Raw genomic sequence first — 18,443 nt, 5'->3', positions numbered from 1 at the left:
CTGTTACTTTTTGGTTCTTATTATCGATAAGTAGAATTTATTTTAGGCATGCCTATTGGGCCTTTATTAGGAATTGAATGGGTTAGCGTTAATTAGGCATTCTTGACCTATGTCTGATCAATTAGTTTTTAGGATGAAATAAAATTTGCCCAATTTCGCACTACCCAATAACTTCCTAATTACAACTTTATGACCTTAACTAAAACGACGTCGTAGTTCGTTATTTATTAGGAAATGTTTATCAGGTTCACATTAGGCTAACAAAAATTACATCTAAATTACGCACATATTACATTAGCCTCATTCAAATGTTTGGAAAACAAATAAATGTATTTACGCGGAATTTTGATTAAAATGCGATCAATAATTGATATTTTAAGAATATAAAATCATAAAACATTAGATAATTATTGACTTAGTTTTTATGCTTCACTTGCCTTAATTAGGCTTTCCTCACACTGTAAATCCCAATTCTCCAAAATGCTTTATTTTAATGTGGATAAGTGTGTTAAATATGACGTCACCCATTTGATTAACATTGTAGTGACTTTTAACGGAGTTCTAAATATGTAACAAGTGACTACAATGTTAATCAAATGGGTGACGTCATATTTATCCGCATTAAAATGAAGCATTTTCGAAAACTGGGATTTACAGTGCACTTGGTCCCAATAGGGACAAGCGTTATGTTCCTAATATGAGACTAATGTGATTTTCTGTTTGGCGTCTAACTTGAATTCAGGACATTCGAATGGAATACGGAGCTTTTTTCCACAAATAAATTCTTCTCGGGTGCTTTTGAACGTACAAGATTCTGACTAATCCTGTAATTATAAATTAAATAATTTATGAGAAATCAAATGAGAGTTATCCGTGTCCAAAAAATTTTTATAAAAATATTTTTAGAATTAATTTACCACATGAATTTTTTTAATACTTACAGAATTATGTATGCTATTTTAACACTCTCCCTCCCCTACAAGTAAACCAAATTCTAAAAAATTACCAAATTCTGATTTAATGAGAATTTTCATTAATTTAAGTAATGCCGTTAATTTTTATGAATAGAAATCGATTGGGAGTTAATGAATTTTATTAATATTAGTTTTTGTTACAAAGAAAAATTTCTCATTTTTTTATTACAATGCAGATTTTATTTTGTAAAAAAGATTCTTATTTGTATTTAATTTTTTAAATAACTCAATTTGAAGTAAAAAACATTGGTATGGGCAAAAGGCGAATCGATCTTTGGAGAGCAAGGTCATAGATTTTTTTTTAAAAATTATCAATTTTAGTATTTATAAATTTGGTAAAAATTTCATATTTTGAAGCATTGCTTTAAATAAATTCGTCATTCATCTATCCAAACATAGATGAAGATACATAATTTTTTTATAATATTATGGAGCGCGGATGGGCATACTTTAACTTTTGCAGGGCACCAGTATAAAGGTATACCTAGTAAAATCTTACACCTCTCTCACTCTTACTTGCAAGAGTAATAGCTCGGAAAATTATACATGGAAAAGTACATTGGCTCTGAAGAGCCACGATTGCCCACCTTTATAATATAGAGAAATGGAAAATATGGTAGTAATCTAAATGGTAAACTTCAAACAATATTAGACGAACCTCGTTTTTATTACTCATATCCAATTAAAATATTTATAACAAGCTATTCTAAAATAGAAGAATATTTTCAATTATTGTGCAATTTATAGAACCATTTTTTTAATGATTTAAATAATTTAAATAATTCAGTGAGTTTTAGTTTAACGCAGAGAGAAAAAAAGAAAGATTTAACATAATATATCGATTTCCTTTCTAACAAATTATAGTTAAATTATTTTTTGATTATGAAACAACTTATTCAATTTGACTACTTATTCTACATAGCTACTAATTCTTTCTAACATAATTTTGTTTAATTAATGGAAGTATAAGAATAAAATTCTTATAACATAATAAAAACTGCTATAATTCTTCTGTTATAAATACTGGAAAACTATGTTTTATTTTTTTACATACAAACTGGAAATCATGGCACAAACATCAGAAATATGTGTTGTCAACTTTTTTAACGCGAAGCTTTTACAAGATTAATATTCAATGACAAACAGTGTGTGAGGTACGGGAGAATGAACGGATGTTAGTGTGAGAGTTACATGAAAGGAAGGATGTTAGTGGACGCGAAAGGGTTTTAGTGTGCATTTTAATGAAAAGCCGTCCTATCTTGTTTTTCAGTAAGCCAAAGCCTTCTTGAACAGAGGAAAAGAGACTAGGATATTCGTGCCGTGCGTTGGCGCAGTTGTGTATAAAGCGGAGCCAAAAAACCGGAAATGGCGCAGGGGTGGTTTCTGCTCGCATTTATTGCGACTCATACCAATGCTCTTCCGGACCATATCAGGATAGGTGAGTATCCAGGCACCATATCTAATTGAATTATACACTATGATCCGTTTACACAGAATGTATTATCATTCATGATGGCGAGTTTATTTTCTGACGAATTTGGTAGTTAAATATCATGGAGATGCTAAATAGAGATTTCCAAGTTATATATTTATGATTCACGAGCAATTTTGGATAAAGATAGAAATTCTAAATGGGATACAGAGTTAAGAGTAGGCAGAAATGCTTGAGAGGAAGTTGAATGTGCTCCGACCATAAATTATTCATTCGTTTCCTGAGTGCCTTTTAATCTTCCGTGCATCGGAAGTTGGAGTAGGTGTTTAGATTCTCTTTATTCTATATTACAGGATCCTAGTAGGCAATTGTACTCCCTTTCTATCTCTAGCTCTACTTTTTCTGCTGTTGTAGACGAAATGAAAGTAGGAAGTGCGGCATTATATAATTGCATTTTCCCCATCACTGCAAAATTGAGAGCCGGAGATGAACTGAAAAGGTATGATCAAATGACTTACTTTTTGAGAAAAAACTTTTTATCCATCTGTGAATACTTAATACGAAAAGAATAAGTACGTGGGTCGATATGTGGACTACTCAATTTATTGAGTAAATTTCCATTAAATTACACATACTGCTGATATGTGTTCTACACTGTAAATTCCAATAGTGTAAAAGTAATGTACTTTAGGTGCGTTTAATTTAAGATTACTACATACAAAGTATAGAGTCCTTTAACTATTTTTAATACATTTTAAAATGTAATCGAATTTATACTTATTTTTTACAAATTTTGAATTAAACTCATATATTTAAGAATCTACAAAAGTATGTCAGAATATAAGGCAAAATATCTATAATTATCGGTAAGTATACATCCGCCAAAAACAGATATCGTTCAATATCTGTAAAAAAAAACGGCGCCACGTCACTGTTGTTTGAAAATCCGATATTTTTAAATTATTCTACATGCAAAAAATGTTTGAAATCATAAAATTGCGCCAAGTTTGACTTGCCATGATCGTAAAACTAATTTTTAAGAATTATATCCGGAAATCTTCTATCAATAGAGGACATTAAAAAAATTGGGACACGTGTTATGACATTTTTTTTAACTAGCTACTTTTTCAGATTAAGTAAAAATTGATTGCAAAAAAAATTTATCGTAAATTTTCATCTACCAAATTACTTTTCAAACCATTTCAAGAAAATTTGATGAAGTATTTTCTTACACAATTCATCGAAAGTATTTTAAAATAATTATTCAAAAATAAGAATTTGGTTAGTTGCAGAGTCATTTAGGATGTGTACATAGCGCAAAGTTTTACTTTCATCCGATGATGGCAGTTTTATTTAGTAGGATACTTCAAACACTTGAAAAAAAATTCTGAATAAGATTTATGCTATCAAATGTTTTTTTAATATTTTGATCAAACATTCGATCTACAATTTCTTACGCACACTCATTTGATTTTTTTATTAAACAATTGATAAAAACATTTTTATGGTTTTACGATCATAGCAAGTCAAACTTAGTGCAATTTTATGATTTTAAACATTTTTTGCATGTAGAACAATTTAAAAATATCGGATTTTCGAACAACAGTGACGTGGTGCCGTTTATATTACAGATATTGAACATATCTGTTTTTGGCAGATTTTACTTACTTATTTCAATAAGTTTTCATATTAGATTAGATAATATTGATTTCATTGAAAAATTAGAAAATTACGATATCGCGGAATTGCCGTGATAACTTAACTTTACACCAAAGATTAATAGATAACAATAAATGTTTTTTTAAAGTTTATTTCCTTTCGTCGGTAACTTTATTTTAATTAAAGTTCGTTGTTAAGAATTAATTAATTCTCAGTTTGAATTTACTAGCTGACAGGAACGTCGGCGGCCATCTCCGGACTGGGTCGATAACCAATCGACCGAATAATCAATATTTCCCAATCTAGTCACTCCTTTGACAGATTTTCAGTGTCCCTTTTGACTAATGAAGTTCCTGTTGCGATTCTTTCACTGTTCTCATTCACGTGTACATACCATTCTAATTCTTTTGTCTAAAATCTTCCTTATTCGAGTCAATCATTAGTGCTAGTGTATATTGTTCATTGCTAGTGCTGAAAATAAAGATTACATATTGTTTATAAAACCTCACTTCCTAATTTCTCTGATCCAGTACAATCATCCCTATCCTTATACGGTTAGATTATTCAAAGTTGAGATTTTCTTAACAGATGGTAATGTTTATTCAAAACTAACTAGAAAAGATAAAGAAAATGACAACTGAATTTGTTACAAATAATTAATTAATCTCAACTTTGAATAATCTAACCGTATAAGGATAGGGATGATTGTACTGGATCAGAGAAATTAGGAAGTGAGGTTTTATAAACAATATGTAATCTTTATTTTCAGCACTAGCAATGAACAATATACACTGTACAACTTTTTTGTCGCTGAATAAAAAGAATGAATGTCTTTAGAGATCACTGAATGTCAATTGAGATTACTGAGTTTTAATTAAATGTCTAAAAGACACTCAACTTGGTGTGTTCGGTATTATTGACCTCCCACACGAGCTCAGCACGCTTCTCAAGTTTAGCAAGAATATGATTGTACACGTGGAGTTAGCCTATCAATGCAATGCAAAATGAATTTAATTCAATTAGTTGGATTCACAGTGAATTGTCTTGAATTACTAATTGATTTAGTTGTAAAATGAAAAAATGAATGTTTCTGTCGTTTCAGAATGACACTAGCACTAATGATTGACTCGAATAGGGAAGATTTTAGACAAAAGAATTAGAATGGTATGTACACGTGAATGAGAACAGTAAAGAATGGTGACAGGAACTTCATTGGTCAAGATGGAGACTGAAAATTAGTCAAATGAGTGACTAATGAGTTGACAAACTTGAGAATTAATTAATTCTCAACACTATCCATATCCAAAAATTAAATAAACTTCCGTTATACATCATTCATATTTTAAGATATATCTATCTATCTCCACCTCATTTGTCAAAGAAGACTCCGAGTTCGAGTAGTTGATGAGCAAGCTCAGCCCCCACCTTTACTTTTGTTTCCAAGCTTGAAGCTTGAGAGTGTGAAGTATGGGGGTATGAAGGGAATACATGAATTTAAACAACATAAATAAATGTATATGTGGACTCTATAAACAGAGCGCTCGACTTTTATTTTGCCGACTGATGTTCGGTTCCAATAACGCAAAATTGTTTTTTATTTAAATTGCATGTAATTGCAATTTGATCATGCCAATATAAGTTTTATATGTCAATTTTACTTTTTCAATGAAACTATTTTTCAGTTAATCGATGACAAATGAGAAAATATTTGAACAGGCCATAAATCCTTTTTTATCCAGCCACATTGATAGTAGCCTTTTTTTGACGACTTATTAGCAATAAAAAAAAGATTAAACAATCCGCGGTGAGTTCCAGTATTTCACCGGCAAGCTTTATTTCTACCCTTTGTGCTCAACCTTGCAGCTTATGATTTATAAACATAAAAAATAATAGAGCTAATATGCTAGCTCTGTAGTCAGAGCATCATACTCTTATTTTACAGGCGAGGGCTCGATTCCAGTCACAACCAATTTTTTTTTCTTTTTTTTGTTAGATTTACATGTAATTATTGTTCGTATATGCCAAAATTAATTTTTAATAATGATTTGATTTTGTTTCTAATTACTCGTTTAATTTATCGACGCCGCATGAGAAAACATTAAGACAGGGTTACACAGAGAAAAATAATCAGAGCTATATTACTTGACTAATCAAGTAAACTTATTCTAGAAAACGTCACTAGAATTCTAATTAATTTTTATTTGCAGTGTAAAACAGTTTGTCATAAAATTTGATAAATAGTATTAGAAATATCAAGCAGAGTCAATTTAAGATTTTTTACTTCATTTCTTAATCACTTTCTTATGTTGTCTAGTAAAAATGACTGGATGAACGAAAATAATGAGAGTCAACCTTATTAGTTGACTAGTCGATTCAAGTCATTCTAGAAAACGTTGCTAGAATTCTAGTAAAATTTTATCGGTAGTATAGAACAGTCTTTCACACTTTCTGATAAACGGTATGTGAATAACCATGTTGCCACAATTCCATATAAATAAAAATTTTGATTCTTTCCAATAGTTTCGGATAGCCGAGCGACTGAAGCATCGGTTCAGTTAGTTGCGTGCGTTACAAGCGATCGTAGGTTCGAATCTCTTCAATAGAATATTCTTTACTAGCTTAAAATCTGCGTTTCTTGCAATTTTTAAACTGCGAATACGTAAAATTGGTGTTGAGCATATACATAGGGTCTATCAAAAATAATTTTTTAATTATCTTAATTATTTTTATTAATTGGTTTTTCGCATTTTCTGCGTAAACCGCCATGATTTTTACGATAGATAATTTAAAGAGTATAATATTTCTTAAACATTATAGTAGATAATACGTTACATGAATGAAATCGATTGTTGATAATTTTACCAAATAATTAATTTTTTTAGTATGTTGTTGAAAAATTTGATTTAATTAGCTACAACATTCGTAAAAATTACTCTCTAATCAAGTAAATTTTACTAGAATTTATCGTAAACCTCGAGTATCTATTGATGAGACATTTCTAGTAAATTTTGCTTGACTCTACAATTATCCATATAAGTGAAAGAGTTTCTAGTAAAGTTTTCTAGAAATATGGTCATGACTATTTCCTCGTGAAAATACGATAAAATATCAGATTCAAGTTTGAATAGGATTAAAATTCATTCATTTTTTCATTTTATACAAATAATATTTAATGGATTATGCTTCTATTATGACTCCGTCCGATAGGATGCAGTTTGATTTTCTAGGGTAATGAGGAAACAGTCTCTACACGATTTAAATAAATCCAATAAGGAAATAATACTAAAAATTACTTTTTTCGTTTAAACAATGCTTTTAAAAAAGGTTGAATAATATAGGCTTTTTCCTATAGCAAAATCCTAATACAGAATATCGTAATAAGAAAATCTTTCCGAAGTCACATTTTCATGCTTGATGAATTCATAAACGTTCTTATGAGAAGTGGTCTGATAGTTTCTTATAGAAATAGTTGATATGTTGATGGAAATTATTTACCAATAAGTTTTATTTAATCTGATAACATTTTATCTTATATAATGCTATACATTCGGATAGGAAATCAAACGGCGTCACTTACTCATAAATTCTTATAGGATCTTATTTAGAACGGTCTAATAGTTTTTTATAAATTAATTCAGGAATTGAGAAATATCATTTGCTAATTGCTTCTTATGGAGTTTTACAGGATTCGTCCTTTCAAAATCTTATAACACTGGATAGAAAGAAAAATTATCACTCTCACCAATAGATTCTTATTGCGTCTTGTAATATTTTTCTGATAAATTCTTACAAAATTTATTCAGAAATTAAAAAATATTATCTAGCTATAATTTGTTATTGAAACTTATCATATTGTTCTTATTCATTCTTACATATACTTAGAAAATTTACCAAAAGTTTTTTTACTCTTATAAATTCTGAATAATTTTCATTGAATGGTTATAAAACCATTTTTGGTCTTCTTGTAGTCCCGTTACGTTCTTATTCATTCTTATAAATTGTGTGTTAGAATCTATCGGAAATTCTCAGTTTTTACTGGTTTGTTTTACCCGGGTATGAACAAGCATATTAAAAATTTATAAATTGGAAAGCAAAAAATAAAATTAACTCGCTATCAAAAACAGTTATCATTGCATATTTTAGTTGCTTGTCAGAAAATCTGAAATCATTAAGTTTGTGGGCAGTGTACTTGATGCTAAAAAGTGTAATTCACTTAAAACATTCAATTAATATTCATAATTATGCGGGTGTAATTGCTTTTTTGAAACAAAAGCATAAAGGATACACACCTAAAAATCAAAAGTGGTGAAAATGAAGGAGATTGACAAATTCATTACCGAAGCCCTAGATAGTGAATTTCTAGCAATAAAGGTACATAATTTTCAATAAATTAACATAAAAAAGATAATAAAGTAGTGATTATATTGTTTATGAATTAATTATTCAACAGGTTGCCTTGATTTTCGGAGTGTCCGGGGTATACAAGAGGCAAGAATCGTGTGACACTACCATTGATAACATCATCGATAAAGGAGACATAATCTTAGTCAATGTCCCTAACTTGACTACTCAAAGATTTTTTCTAAATTACCAAAAGAAGAAATGTAATAGGGATTAATGGTTTTTGGAATTTGACTAAGGTCGTGGCTACTTTTTCAAAACTAGATAATCCAGAGCTATATACGAGGCACACATTCAAAAGACTGCAGTGACCATTCTAGCTGATACAGGAGTTTGAAATATCTTGGAGGATAGAAAACCGATGCTGTAACTCGAGGCCATATCGAAAATTCCATTTAAAATAAAAAAACGAGTTGGAAATTTAATCATGAACGCTATAATAAAACAACCAGAACCGTCGACTTCGATGTCCATCAACAACATATCAACTAGGACTATCTACTTCACGCCGTTCACCAACATCATTAAATCAACCACTAGCCATAATAAACAATATCGAGGAAGAAAAAAGAATCGATTTAAACGAATATATTGGTGAAAAAAGTGTAACTTTTTAAATTTCCAATTTTACCGTAAATATATATGGTGAAAGTTGGTGGAAAAGCGATAACAAAACGAATCACTGCCAACCAAAGCAGATGAAGTTGGTATTACGGGAGGCCAAATTCCAAGCCTTGTGCCTAGAGTTGTAAAGTCAAAATATGCCAGGTAGGACTAGGTATAACTGACCGATTGGGGTCGGACTCGTAGTAGTATGTTCAGGCTTAAAGCTTCCCTTTACAGCCATAATAATTTAGCCCTTATATTTAATCTGTAGGACATAAAAAATCGTATATACATAAAAGCTTAAGCATGTGCACCAGTCGACTAATAATCAACAAATGTAGGAAACTAAATGTAAAAACCCATTTCCGAAATGAGTGTTAGAGACTATGTAAGTAGAATATTAGTCACTCATTCGCTACGCTAGATCTTGCGCGTAGATCCTGCACAATCGCGATCAGACGCTATCGGTCCAAGGTGGTGATAGCATGTAACATACTTCGACAGTCTGATATTTATCGTATGTTCGGTACTAGACGAATCCAGCGTGTTACAGTAAATATACATGTTTGTGTTCAATATTAAATCTCAACTATAAATTTTCAACACATTCTGAAGTGTGTTAAAAATAACCACAAAATTTTATAGTTTATATACATCAATTTAATATTCAACATATTTAAAATGAGTCATTTTAACACACTTTAGATTTACAGTAGAGTCTTGTTTTTATCGATGCGTTAACTTTCTGCATCGGAGCCTATTACTTTCTCTCATAACTCCATTGATTGTTTAATATCCACAAACAATTTTTTGTTTTTTACTTTTTTTACATTTCTGTCCGATTCCATATAAAAATCATTATGTTTCATATCAAAAATAAAATATCTATACTCTGAAGCTATTATTTAATTATTTTAATTTATAGTTTATCCGGCATGGGTTACTATAATTATTATTAAATATCAGTGCTCTGCAGTGGTCTGGGTGCGACCCGAAAGGTCCACACGACCAACTTCCCAGTGGAAAGAATGATAAGATCTAACTTTTTCCAGTTTTTCGATTCTGCAAAAAAAATGGCTGGACCAATTTTGCTCGAAACCCAATCAGTTCTGAGATGTGTCATTATGCGTCGAATGCAATTGGTCATACATCGACATCATTTTTTGTTCTTTAGATAATCGAGTAGAAAAATAATTCCAAACGCACATGCGCACATACGTACATACACACACGGTTGCAGTTGTCATGCAGTTTCCATTTTATTAACAAGTTTTTGTTTTACTTAATTTAATTCAACATTGTTTTTTCCTTTCATTTCTAACAGCTGCTATTTCAATTGTCACGTAGAGTAATTCATCAATAAACGATGAATATTCAAGCGCTGATTATACAATAAATGTAGGGTTGGTGAAAAGCTCGAAAAAATAATAACAATCGATTTTCATTATTCGTTACAGGGGTATTTTAAATTCTATTTTACCAATATGCATAATGCTTTGAAAATTAATTGATATTCAGAATATTTTTTAATCGATATGTGCTTAGTTGAGCGTAACGAAAATTTTTCATTGATTTTTGATATAAATTCTTGCTGTAAATAGATTGATGTTTTCGATTGAAATAAACTTTAGAATAAAGTATCATTAATTAATAATAACATTTATCATGAACATTTAATTGAACAGTATAATATTTAGGATCGTTTTATGTGATTGTTATATATGTATAGAGATTCTAATGGGTTAAGTCTTAGAGAGTACAATTTCCGATCAGCACCGCATTAATCTAGATCAAGTTTTTTAAGCTTAATATGCGTGTGTTCAAACATTATCAACTGAGCCTACTGAAGTGCAATATGAAGTTTCCTTAAATTTAAGAGCTTTCATTAGATTCCAATATTTTAAAAACATTTGTAGTGTCTTCTTCACGGATTATAAAATTAATGGTTGGAAGTTTTTTTAGAATGACGATAAACAATGTGTATACACTAAAAATATGACCTAAATGGACTACTTTCACTAATAATTTATAAAGACGTGAGGGCTATAATAAATTATTGTCAATGATAACAATTTCTGTTTCGGTATTGCAGCAAGATAAATCTAGCAATTTATTGATTTATTTATTTATGAATAAGTATAAATGTTTTATCTGAGCAAACACATGATTAGTTACTAAAGTAAACAGGGAAGCTCTCGGTCATTTAATAGTTCAATTATTCATAAGTTACTGTAAACATCTATTTCGCAGTAAATTGTGTACTGTATATAAGTAAATTTGTTTTTCTTTAATCAACCACTAAATTCAACCCTTTAATTACATCGTGCTCTTCCGTCTGATTAAAATTAATTTAATCCCTCAGACTAAAAATTTTTCATGCTCTACATCGTTTTAGTGCGCTGTTAATAAGAGAATTATTCATTCGAATAAAATTCATTTATCATCTGTAGTGTAAATGGTTATGGTGGAATACTACTGAAGAAAATGCATACTGAAGATACATCTACCAAATTATTAATTATATGGGATATCATTATTATCAGTTCGGAGTAATTTTAACATTTATGATGGTTTCAACTTTTTTAATATATATTGTTTAATCGCTTGTAACTAGCGGATGAATAAATTTCTGAGAGGAATACGTAAGATAGCGCACGTAGACAATTATTCGAGTTGAAATCTATCATTCGAAATGAAATTTTTCGGTATTTCAGAAAAAAAAACTTAAAAGATTATCGAATTGGTTAGAAGTAAAAAGGAGATGGTGAAAGGGATTTTTGGAAAAACTGGTCAGAAAACTCTGTCATACAAGAAAGATATTCTGACGTATCATCTTCGATTATTTCGCAACTAATATACCTTATTCCACATCATATTTTTAAAGATACGTATTTTTTTTGCATATTCGCATTTTTTAAGGATGAAATAGATCTTTAAGTAAGACCGAATGGATATTAATCCACATCGAAAATAATATAAATGCATATTAGTACACATTCAAAAGTTACAATCAATTAATACCTACAATGGTAAAAAATATCAAAATTCAATTTGACCGATGCGGTGACCTAATGAGTACAGCGTCAGCTTGATGTACCATGAATAGCGGGTTCGATTCCCGGCCGGGACAGAATCATTTATACAGTTTTTCTCGGGCTACAGTGAGCGGGAAGATCTCTTCGTAAAGCCGGTTGTATCGACACACGTGGGGCCCCCGGGGTTACATAGATGTTTCTGTCCTTAACATATGTTGCGTAACAACGGGGGCAGATTATTGACCATAATTCGTCGTGCCCCATTTTCTTACCGCCTTATATGGTAGTCTGAATGTGGGCACGTCGAACACGCTGAGCGCGAGACGCGTTAGCGACCGCCGACCAAAGCGGATAAAGTTGGTGCTACGGGAGGCCAAATTCCAAGTCCTGTGCCTAGGGCTGCAAAGTCAAAATATGACATGTAGGACTAGGTATAACTGGCCAATTGAGGTCGGACTCGTAGTGGTATGTTGTAAGGCCTCGGGCTTGTTACGTGTATCCCTGTGCCTGTTTTAAGGTGCAGGTATACGCGTCCCGGGAAATGCCATCGCGGGAAGCATGGATTTGTATCGACACAGGTTTTCTGCAGTTTCCCTGCGTCCTCGTGCAAATGGGATACAATAGTTAGGGTATAGGTTGGCTGCAGAGGCAACCTGATGGACTATGTGTATAATTGTTTATCGGGCAGGTAGAAAACAGGTGAGCATGTAAAAGGGGACAGAAAGAGCCAGGCATACAATAAGTAAATAAATAATCAAAATTCAATCTAGAAAAATCTATCGCTCATTTGAAAAAAAAAAATATATCTTCTTGAAAAGACCAATCGACCAATTTTATTACGTTTGAAATTTCTAAAATATAAAAAAGATCGAATTAAATTAAATTTGTCTTTTTTTTTTCAAATTTATTGAAACACCTTAAACTTGGTGTGGCTATTACAGCTACGAATAAAAGGATAATTGATTAAATGGTTTATTTTATATATAGTCACGCAAAGCTTATTGCGTGATTAAAATTAAGAATGCATGCAGGATGAACTTAAGCAGTAAAAGGTAAAGAGCGAGTTAAATGTCCGTTACAATCAATTTCTTCGGCAACTCACAGTCATATTAAATAATCAACACTATCCGCGGATGGAAAACTCTTCTCTTCACGTTTTCTGGTCTTGAAAGAGTCGCAAAGAAAATTTGGTCCAGTAGTTAAGAAAACACTTTTAAGGCTAGATAATGTATATAAAGACCTATTGAAATAAAAAAAAACTTACTTCCGGCATATAAAGTGCGATAATACTTTATTAACATGAATTTTTAATGGTTAACATAATTTTATTAATACTGTCGATTTTTAGATAACTTTACGACTTAACCTAAACATACTTTTTTCAACCGTTGGCTCTAAGAGTTTATTATTGATTGATCCATGAACTGATAAATTGATATCAATACCATAAATGTAAGACATACAATGATTCGATTAATCATTATATGTCTTACATTTGATTATATGTCTTGCGTTAATGCGATACATCAATTGACTAACAACTGTGAAAACATTAATTCGTTTTTATATGTGCTATTGTACATATGAAAATGGTATTTTCTTCTTTCAGTACAGTTTACACATGAATGTATATGTACATAGATTAGCTAATACCCGCGACTTCAACCACGTAGATATTTTGACTATAAACACCAATGTATTATTCATTTAGAACAATGGTATTTGTTATAACAATGAAGAATAGGATCTAACAATGAAATTAAAATTTTTCGAGGTTATAAAAAAAATTTAAGAATAAATTACCAATTTTTCTTCTGAGCGCAATTTGTTGACAGCATAATTCAGACTAATCAAACCATTTGTGATAAAAAATATTTGGTTCTCATTTCCGACTTTATTTTTCATTATTTATTATTTGTTACAGTTGTTATTAATACATTATATGTTTTCATACACCATTATTTTACAATATTATTTCTGACAACATTTTCGACTATTTTTAATAAATAAAATTGTTAAAAACAAAAAAATTCAGTTTTTATTGATGTTACATTGTGAGTACATATTTTCGACTAAAAGAAAAAATTTCCAATTGAAAGAACTAAATTGCATAAATTCGGTTTTCAATTATTTGTAAAAAATTTAATTATTATAAACAATAAACATGAACAAAAAGTAGCTTATGTTACTTTTAAAATTCTCCTCTTGATGTCTGCATAGTTTTATCAGAATCGGTTCAGCCGCTTTCAAGGTTACCTGAAACAGTCAGACTGACAGACTCCTAAAAGTGGTCATTTACGTTTTAACAGCATGCGAATAACCCTCTGAATTCAGTATGAGGCAGTTTTTCAAAATCACAGACAGACACTCTAATTTTATTTACCAATAAAATTAGAGTGTCTGTCTGTGATTACCAATACCAATTGCATATTTACACGAATACTCAGTAATAAATTGTTTAATTGATATAAATATTGTAAAATAAGACCAAATAACAACTTCGGAAAATTAATAAATAAATAAAAATGTTTATTAATGATTGACAGCAATTAATTAAAAGAAAGAATCCGTGCGGTCAACTCAAGTCTCCGACAAAAACCAGAGAGAAACAAACTCTCCCCTCGTTGCTATAAACAATCTAATCGTCAAGCAATCGTCGTTAACTAACAAACTGTCGTTAGTCTAATAGTCATTAGATGGCGACATACAAATATTTTACAATATTTTTTTGAATTTTTTTTTCCGGAATGTCATACTCCGGAAGATCTGAACTAATTTCTGGTCGAGAAGGTGAATAGTAAAATTTGCATTATGTTACATCCTTGGTAAGAAATTTATATATATATAAATATCATATCAATAAAATATATTTAACCACTATACAATATACTATGTATTATAAATAACGAGTAAAAAATATTACTTAAGTAGTATGCATTTTTATCTTTTTTCGTGTGGAGTCTTTTGAAGAAACATTGACTATAAATATGTAAATCCCTCAAACTGTCATCAAAATTCAATGTAGAATAACATGTAACGGCCGCGAGAAAATCGATAGTGACACGTCAAAATACTTTCTTTGTTGTTATAACATTGTCTCTAGAAACGATTCAAGATTTTCTAAAAATTTTAAAATTTTAAGTTTTTCTATACTCATCAATATTCTTCGAATTTAATTTTTACTCGGATGAAATTTATTTGTTTTTCCTGGCAAACTGAAACTTGTTTATTTTGATGACCAGACACATTAGTCGACTTCTGATAATTTTATTTGTATAGAGTTATTTTGGGAAGTGTTGAGGTTGAATGTATTAAGTCAAAACCCCTAAGTGTACGCTCTCTAAATGCACATGCTCTCTAACTGCACACAAACTCGCTCTCTAAATACACGTTTCCCAGTCCCTACTTTGAATAAACTGTGACCAATCATGTGCGACCATAAGCGCGCTTTGGTAAATTCAATATCACACAAGTATCACATATGTTCTTCTAAATATTAATTATAATAATTACTTTTTATAAATTTCGCTACATTTCTAATATTGAAGTCATTGAGATTCAACACATCTCATAATTGTAACCATAGTTCGATTTTGAACTCATTTTTAAACTCTGCGCAATGTTAGCCACCAAGAGAGAGAGCAGCTGATTGAATAAAGATAGTTATTAGAGTTAGAAGAGTGGGGATAAAAAAGATCGTTGGGAATTGTGTACTTAGAGAATGGGCCTCGGTCCCGAGCTTTGCACTTAGAGGGCTTGGACTGATTCAGAAAAATTCAATTCCTTTAGATGAAAAATATTTATATTTTAAACTGTTTTTTAAAATAAAACTCATCCATAGTTTCGTTAAATTTGTAGAACATTCTTAGAAAAAATTATTACATTTACATTTGACGGATAAGAAATTTTCACTTCTTCATAATTGTTGTTCATAAAGAAAAAGTTTTCAAACTGATATTAGGAGGTTATTAGTTTTAGTAATCTCTATATCACTGTTCAGAAGTATAAGTAGATGCTACATTTGATAATAATTGCAAACTTGAACGTGCTGTAAATTGTACAATAAGATTTATTTTTAATCTAAGAGCGATAAACATATTACTTTTCTCAGGCGTAAATTGGAATGGTCGTCAATTAGAGTTATTCGTGGCCTGAAATAGATGATAAATAAAAAGAAATTAAAAACTAAATGTTATGACTATAATATGCACTTCTTGCCTAGCTCGATCTCTATGTGATAGCTTGTTTATTCTAAATTGTATACGAATTATTGTAAATTTTGTGTATTTTTTGTCATGCTAATCATCTTTTACTCGGGCATGATATATGAATGAATCTAAATTCTAAACATTTTCTTTTATTGTAATTATAATTCGACATTGCTACTATTAAAAAAGGAGTTATGCCACATTGACAATATTGAAACAATGTCATCCTTAACATTTAAAGTTAAATTCAATTGAAAATTTTCCCATCATAATTTTCTAGATCTTGCTATGAAATGATATTAAAGAATGTGCAAAAGATGTATGAAACAAAACACTTTGGGAAAAGTGATTCATATAAGAACGAAATTAAGTCAGAAATTTTCTTATTAAATACAATCCTGATTTTAAAGCAGTAAAATACATCCAAGTTTTTTAAATTCTGTGAAAAATTCCAATACGTAATTTATCCACATTTATATATTAAAATTTACAAATTAAAAATTTTTTGTTCTTCATACCAACACACTTTTCGATTGCTTAGTTCTCTCATAATAATTTATAATATCATCATGACTATTAACATGGAAGAAAAATTTCTATGTAATAATCAAGTAGCCGTGCGATTTTATCGTGCATTAATTATAGAATGGCTATAAAATTTTTTCAATTTTAGTAGAGAATAATGAGGGGAGCATTTGCAAATTTTTATTGTCTTCCCTAGGGTTAAATATGATTTTTTGTCATACCTATGTGGAAAGTTCAACTCCTTTCCGATGGAAAAGTGAACTTTCCGCACGGGTATGACGAAAAATTAATTTTTTTTTTTAATTTTTATTGAAAAGTGTTCAAAAAACGATTCTGAACATTTCATAATTTTTCCCGATTTTTTTAATATTAGAAATATTTTTTCCTAAATGTTAATTAAAAAACCGCTCAACGGCATATTCTGCCGGAGTGCTAAAAATCGAGCATTTTGGGCGCTCCTCCGCAGCGCTGTATATTTTTACCTGTCCACGGTCGATCGGTATTATCGCGAACGTTTTATTGCGAGAGAATTCGATTCACAATAACACGTACGAATGTTAAATTGGTCAATTTGTCGATCGTTAGTTTAAAACTCTTGAAGGGGTTTCAATAACTTCTATTTATTTTATTGGAGTATAAACTTCTTGGCTCTTATTATAACTGAATTTTTTATTTAACACAAATATCTAATGTTGATTCATTGCTCTTGAAATTCATGAATATGAAGTTGAAATAATATAATAATGGAGTTTCCTAGAATAAATAGTCATGGGCAAACTTATTTGTAATAGCTGATTCATAATAACGGAGCCTTATTAAATTGATCCACTGAAAACCATTCTTTTAGTTTAATGAAACCTTAAAATTAGTGTAGAGACGATAAAGATTGGTTGGATCTGAGGATAACAAATCCAAGATCTAATTATTGTTCGAATATAGCACATTTAAGAAAAAAAAATCTATAAAATTCAAAGAAATTTACAATTACTTTTACTTAACATGTAGATAATTCATAACATGTCTAGTTCTTTGACTGCAATTTGAAATAATTTAAAAAATTAGAAAAATATTTTGAAATACTAGATGATAATCTGTTAGTTGAAACATCATTATTTTCGAGACTAAACGCGCTCCGTACCAGCTGTTATTATCGGGACATAACCTATCAATGCCCAGAAAATCTCATTTAAAACTGATATAATTCGAACCAATAATTAATCAAACGGTAGACACGGGCGGCAGGAAGGTTGACCATTTTTTTATTGGGTCTGTAGGTGCGTAAAATAAAGAACTGGGTTATGCGTCCAAATAATTTAATAAGAATTAATTATGGCATGTCAATATTATAATTACATGCTAATCTAACAAATAGAGTAGAAAAAAAAAGTGGTTATGACTGGGATCGAACCCTGCCCGGCAAAATAGAACTCTGATGCTCTAATCACACGGTCAGCATGATCTCGATACTGAGTTTATGTGTATTTGTTTTTACACTACATGCTTGGATATGCCAACTTGGAATTGAGCTTCCTTATTCACATTTATACCTAATAAAAATGATAATAATGGATGAATATATGTATTTGAAGTTATTTTCAGGTAT

The 18,443-nt window shown here is 30.3% G+C and overlaps 1 protein-coding gene across 1 annotated transcript in view; it reads left to right on the top strand.

The window, feature by feature from the left end:
- KaiR1D (Kainate-type ionotropic glutamate receptor subunit 1D) overlaps positions 1–18,443 on the top strand; it is a 472,789-nt gene that overhangs the window by 138,836 nt on the left and 315,510 nt on the right. Inside the window, exon 2 of the mRNA XM_035088617.1 lies at positions 2,245–2,412. Coding sequence (XP_034944508.1) covers positions 2,340–2,412 — 73 coding nt within the window. The 5' untranslated portion in view covers positions 2,245–2,339. The remainder of the gene's footprint in view (positions 1–2,244; positions 2,413–18,443) is intronic.

The sequence above is a fragment of the Chelonus insularis genome, unplaced genomic scaffold (genome assembly GCF_013357705.1).
Source record: "Chelonus insularis isolate UGA/USDA-ARS -01 unplaced genomic scaffold, ASM1335770v1 contig_55_pilon, whole genome shotgun sequence".
NCBI classification, from domain to species: domain Eukaryota; kingdom Metazoa; phylum Arthropoda; class Insecta; order Hymenoptera; family Braconidae; genus Chelonus; species Chelonus insularis.
Note: the sequence above shows the minus strand (reverse complement) of the source record. Positions and strands in the feature narration are given on the sequence as shown.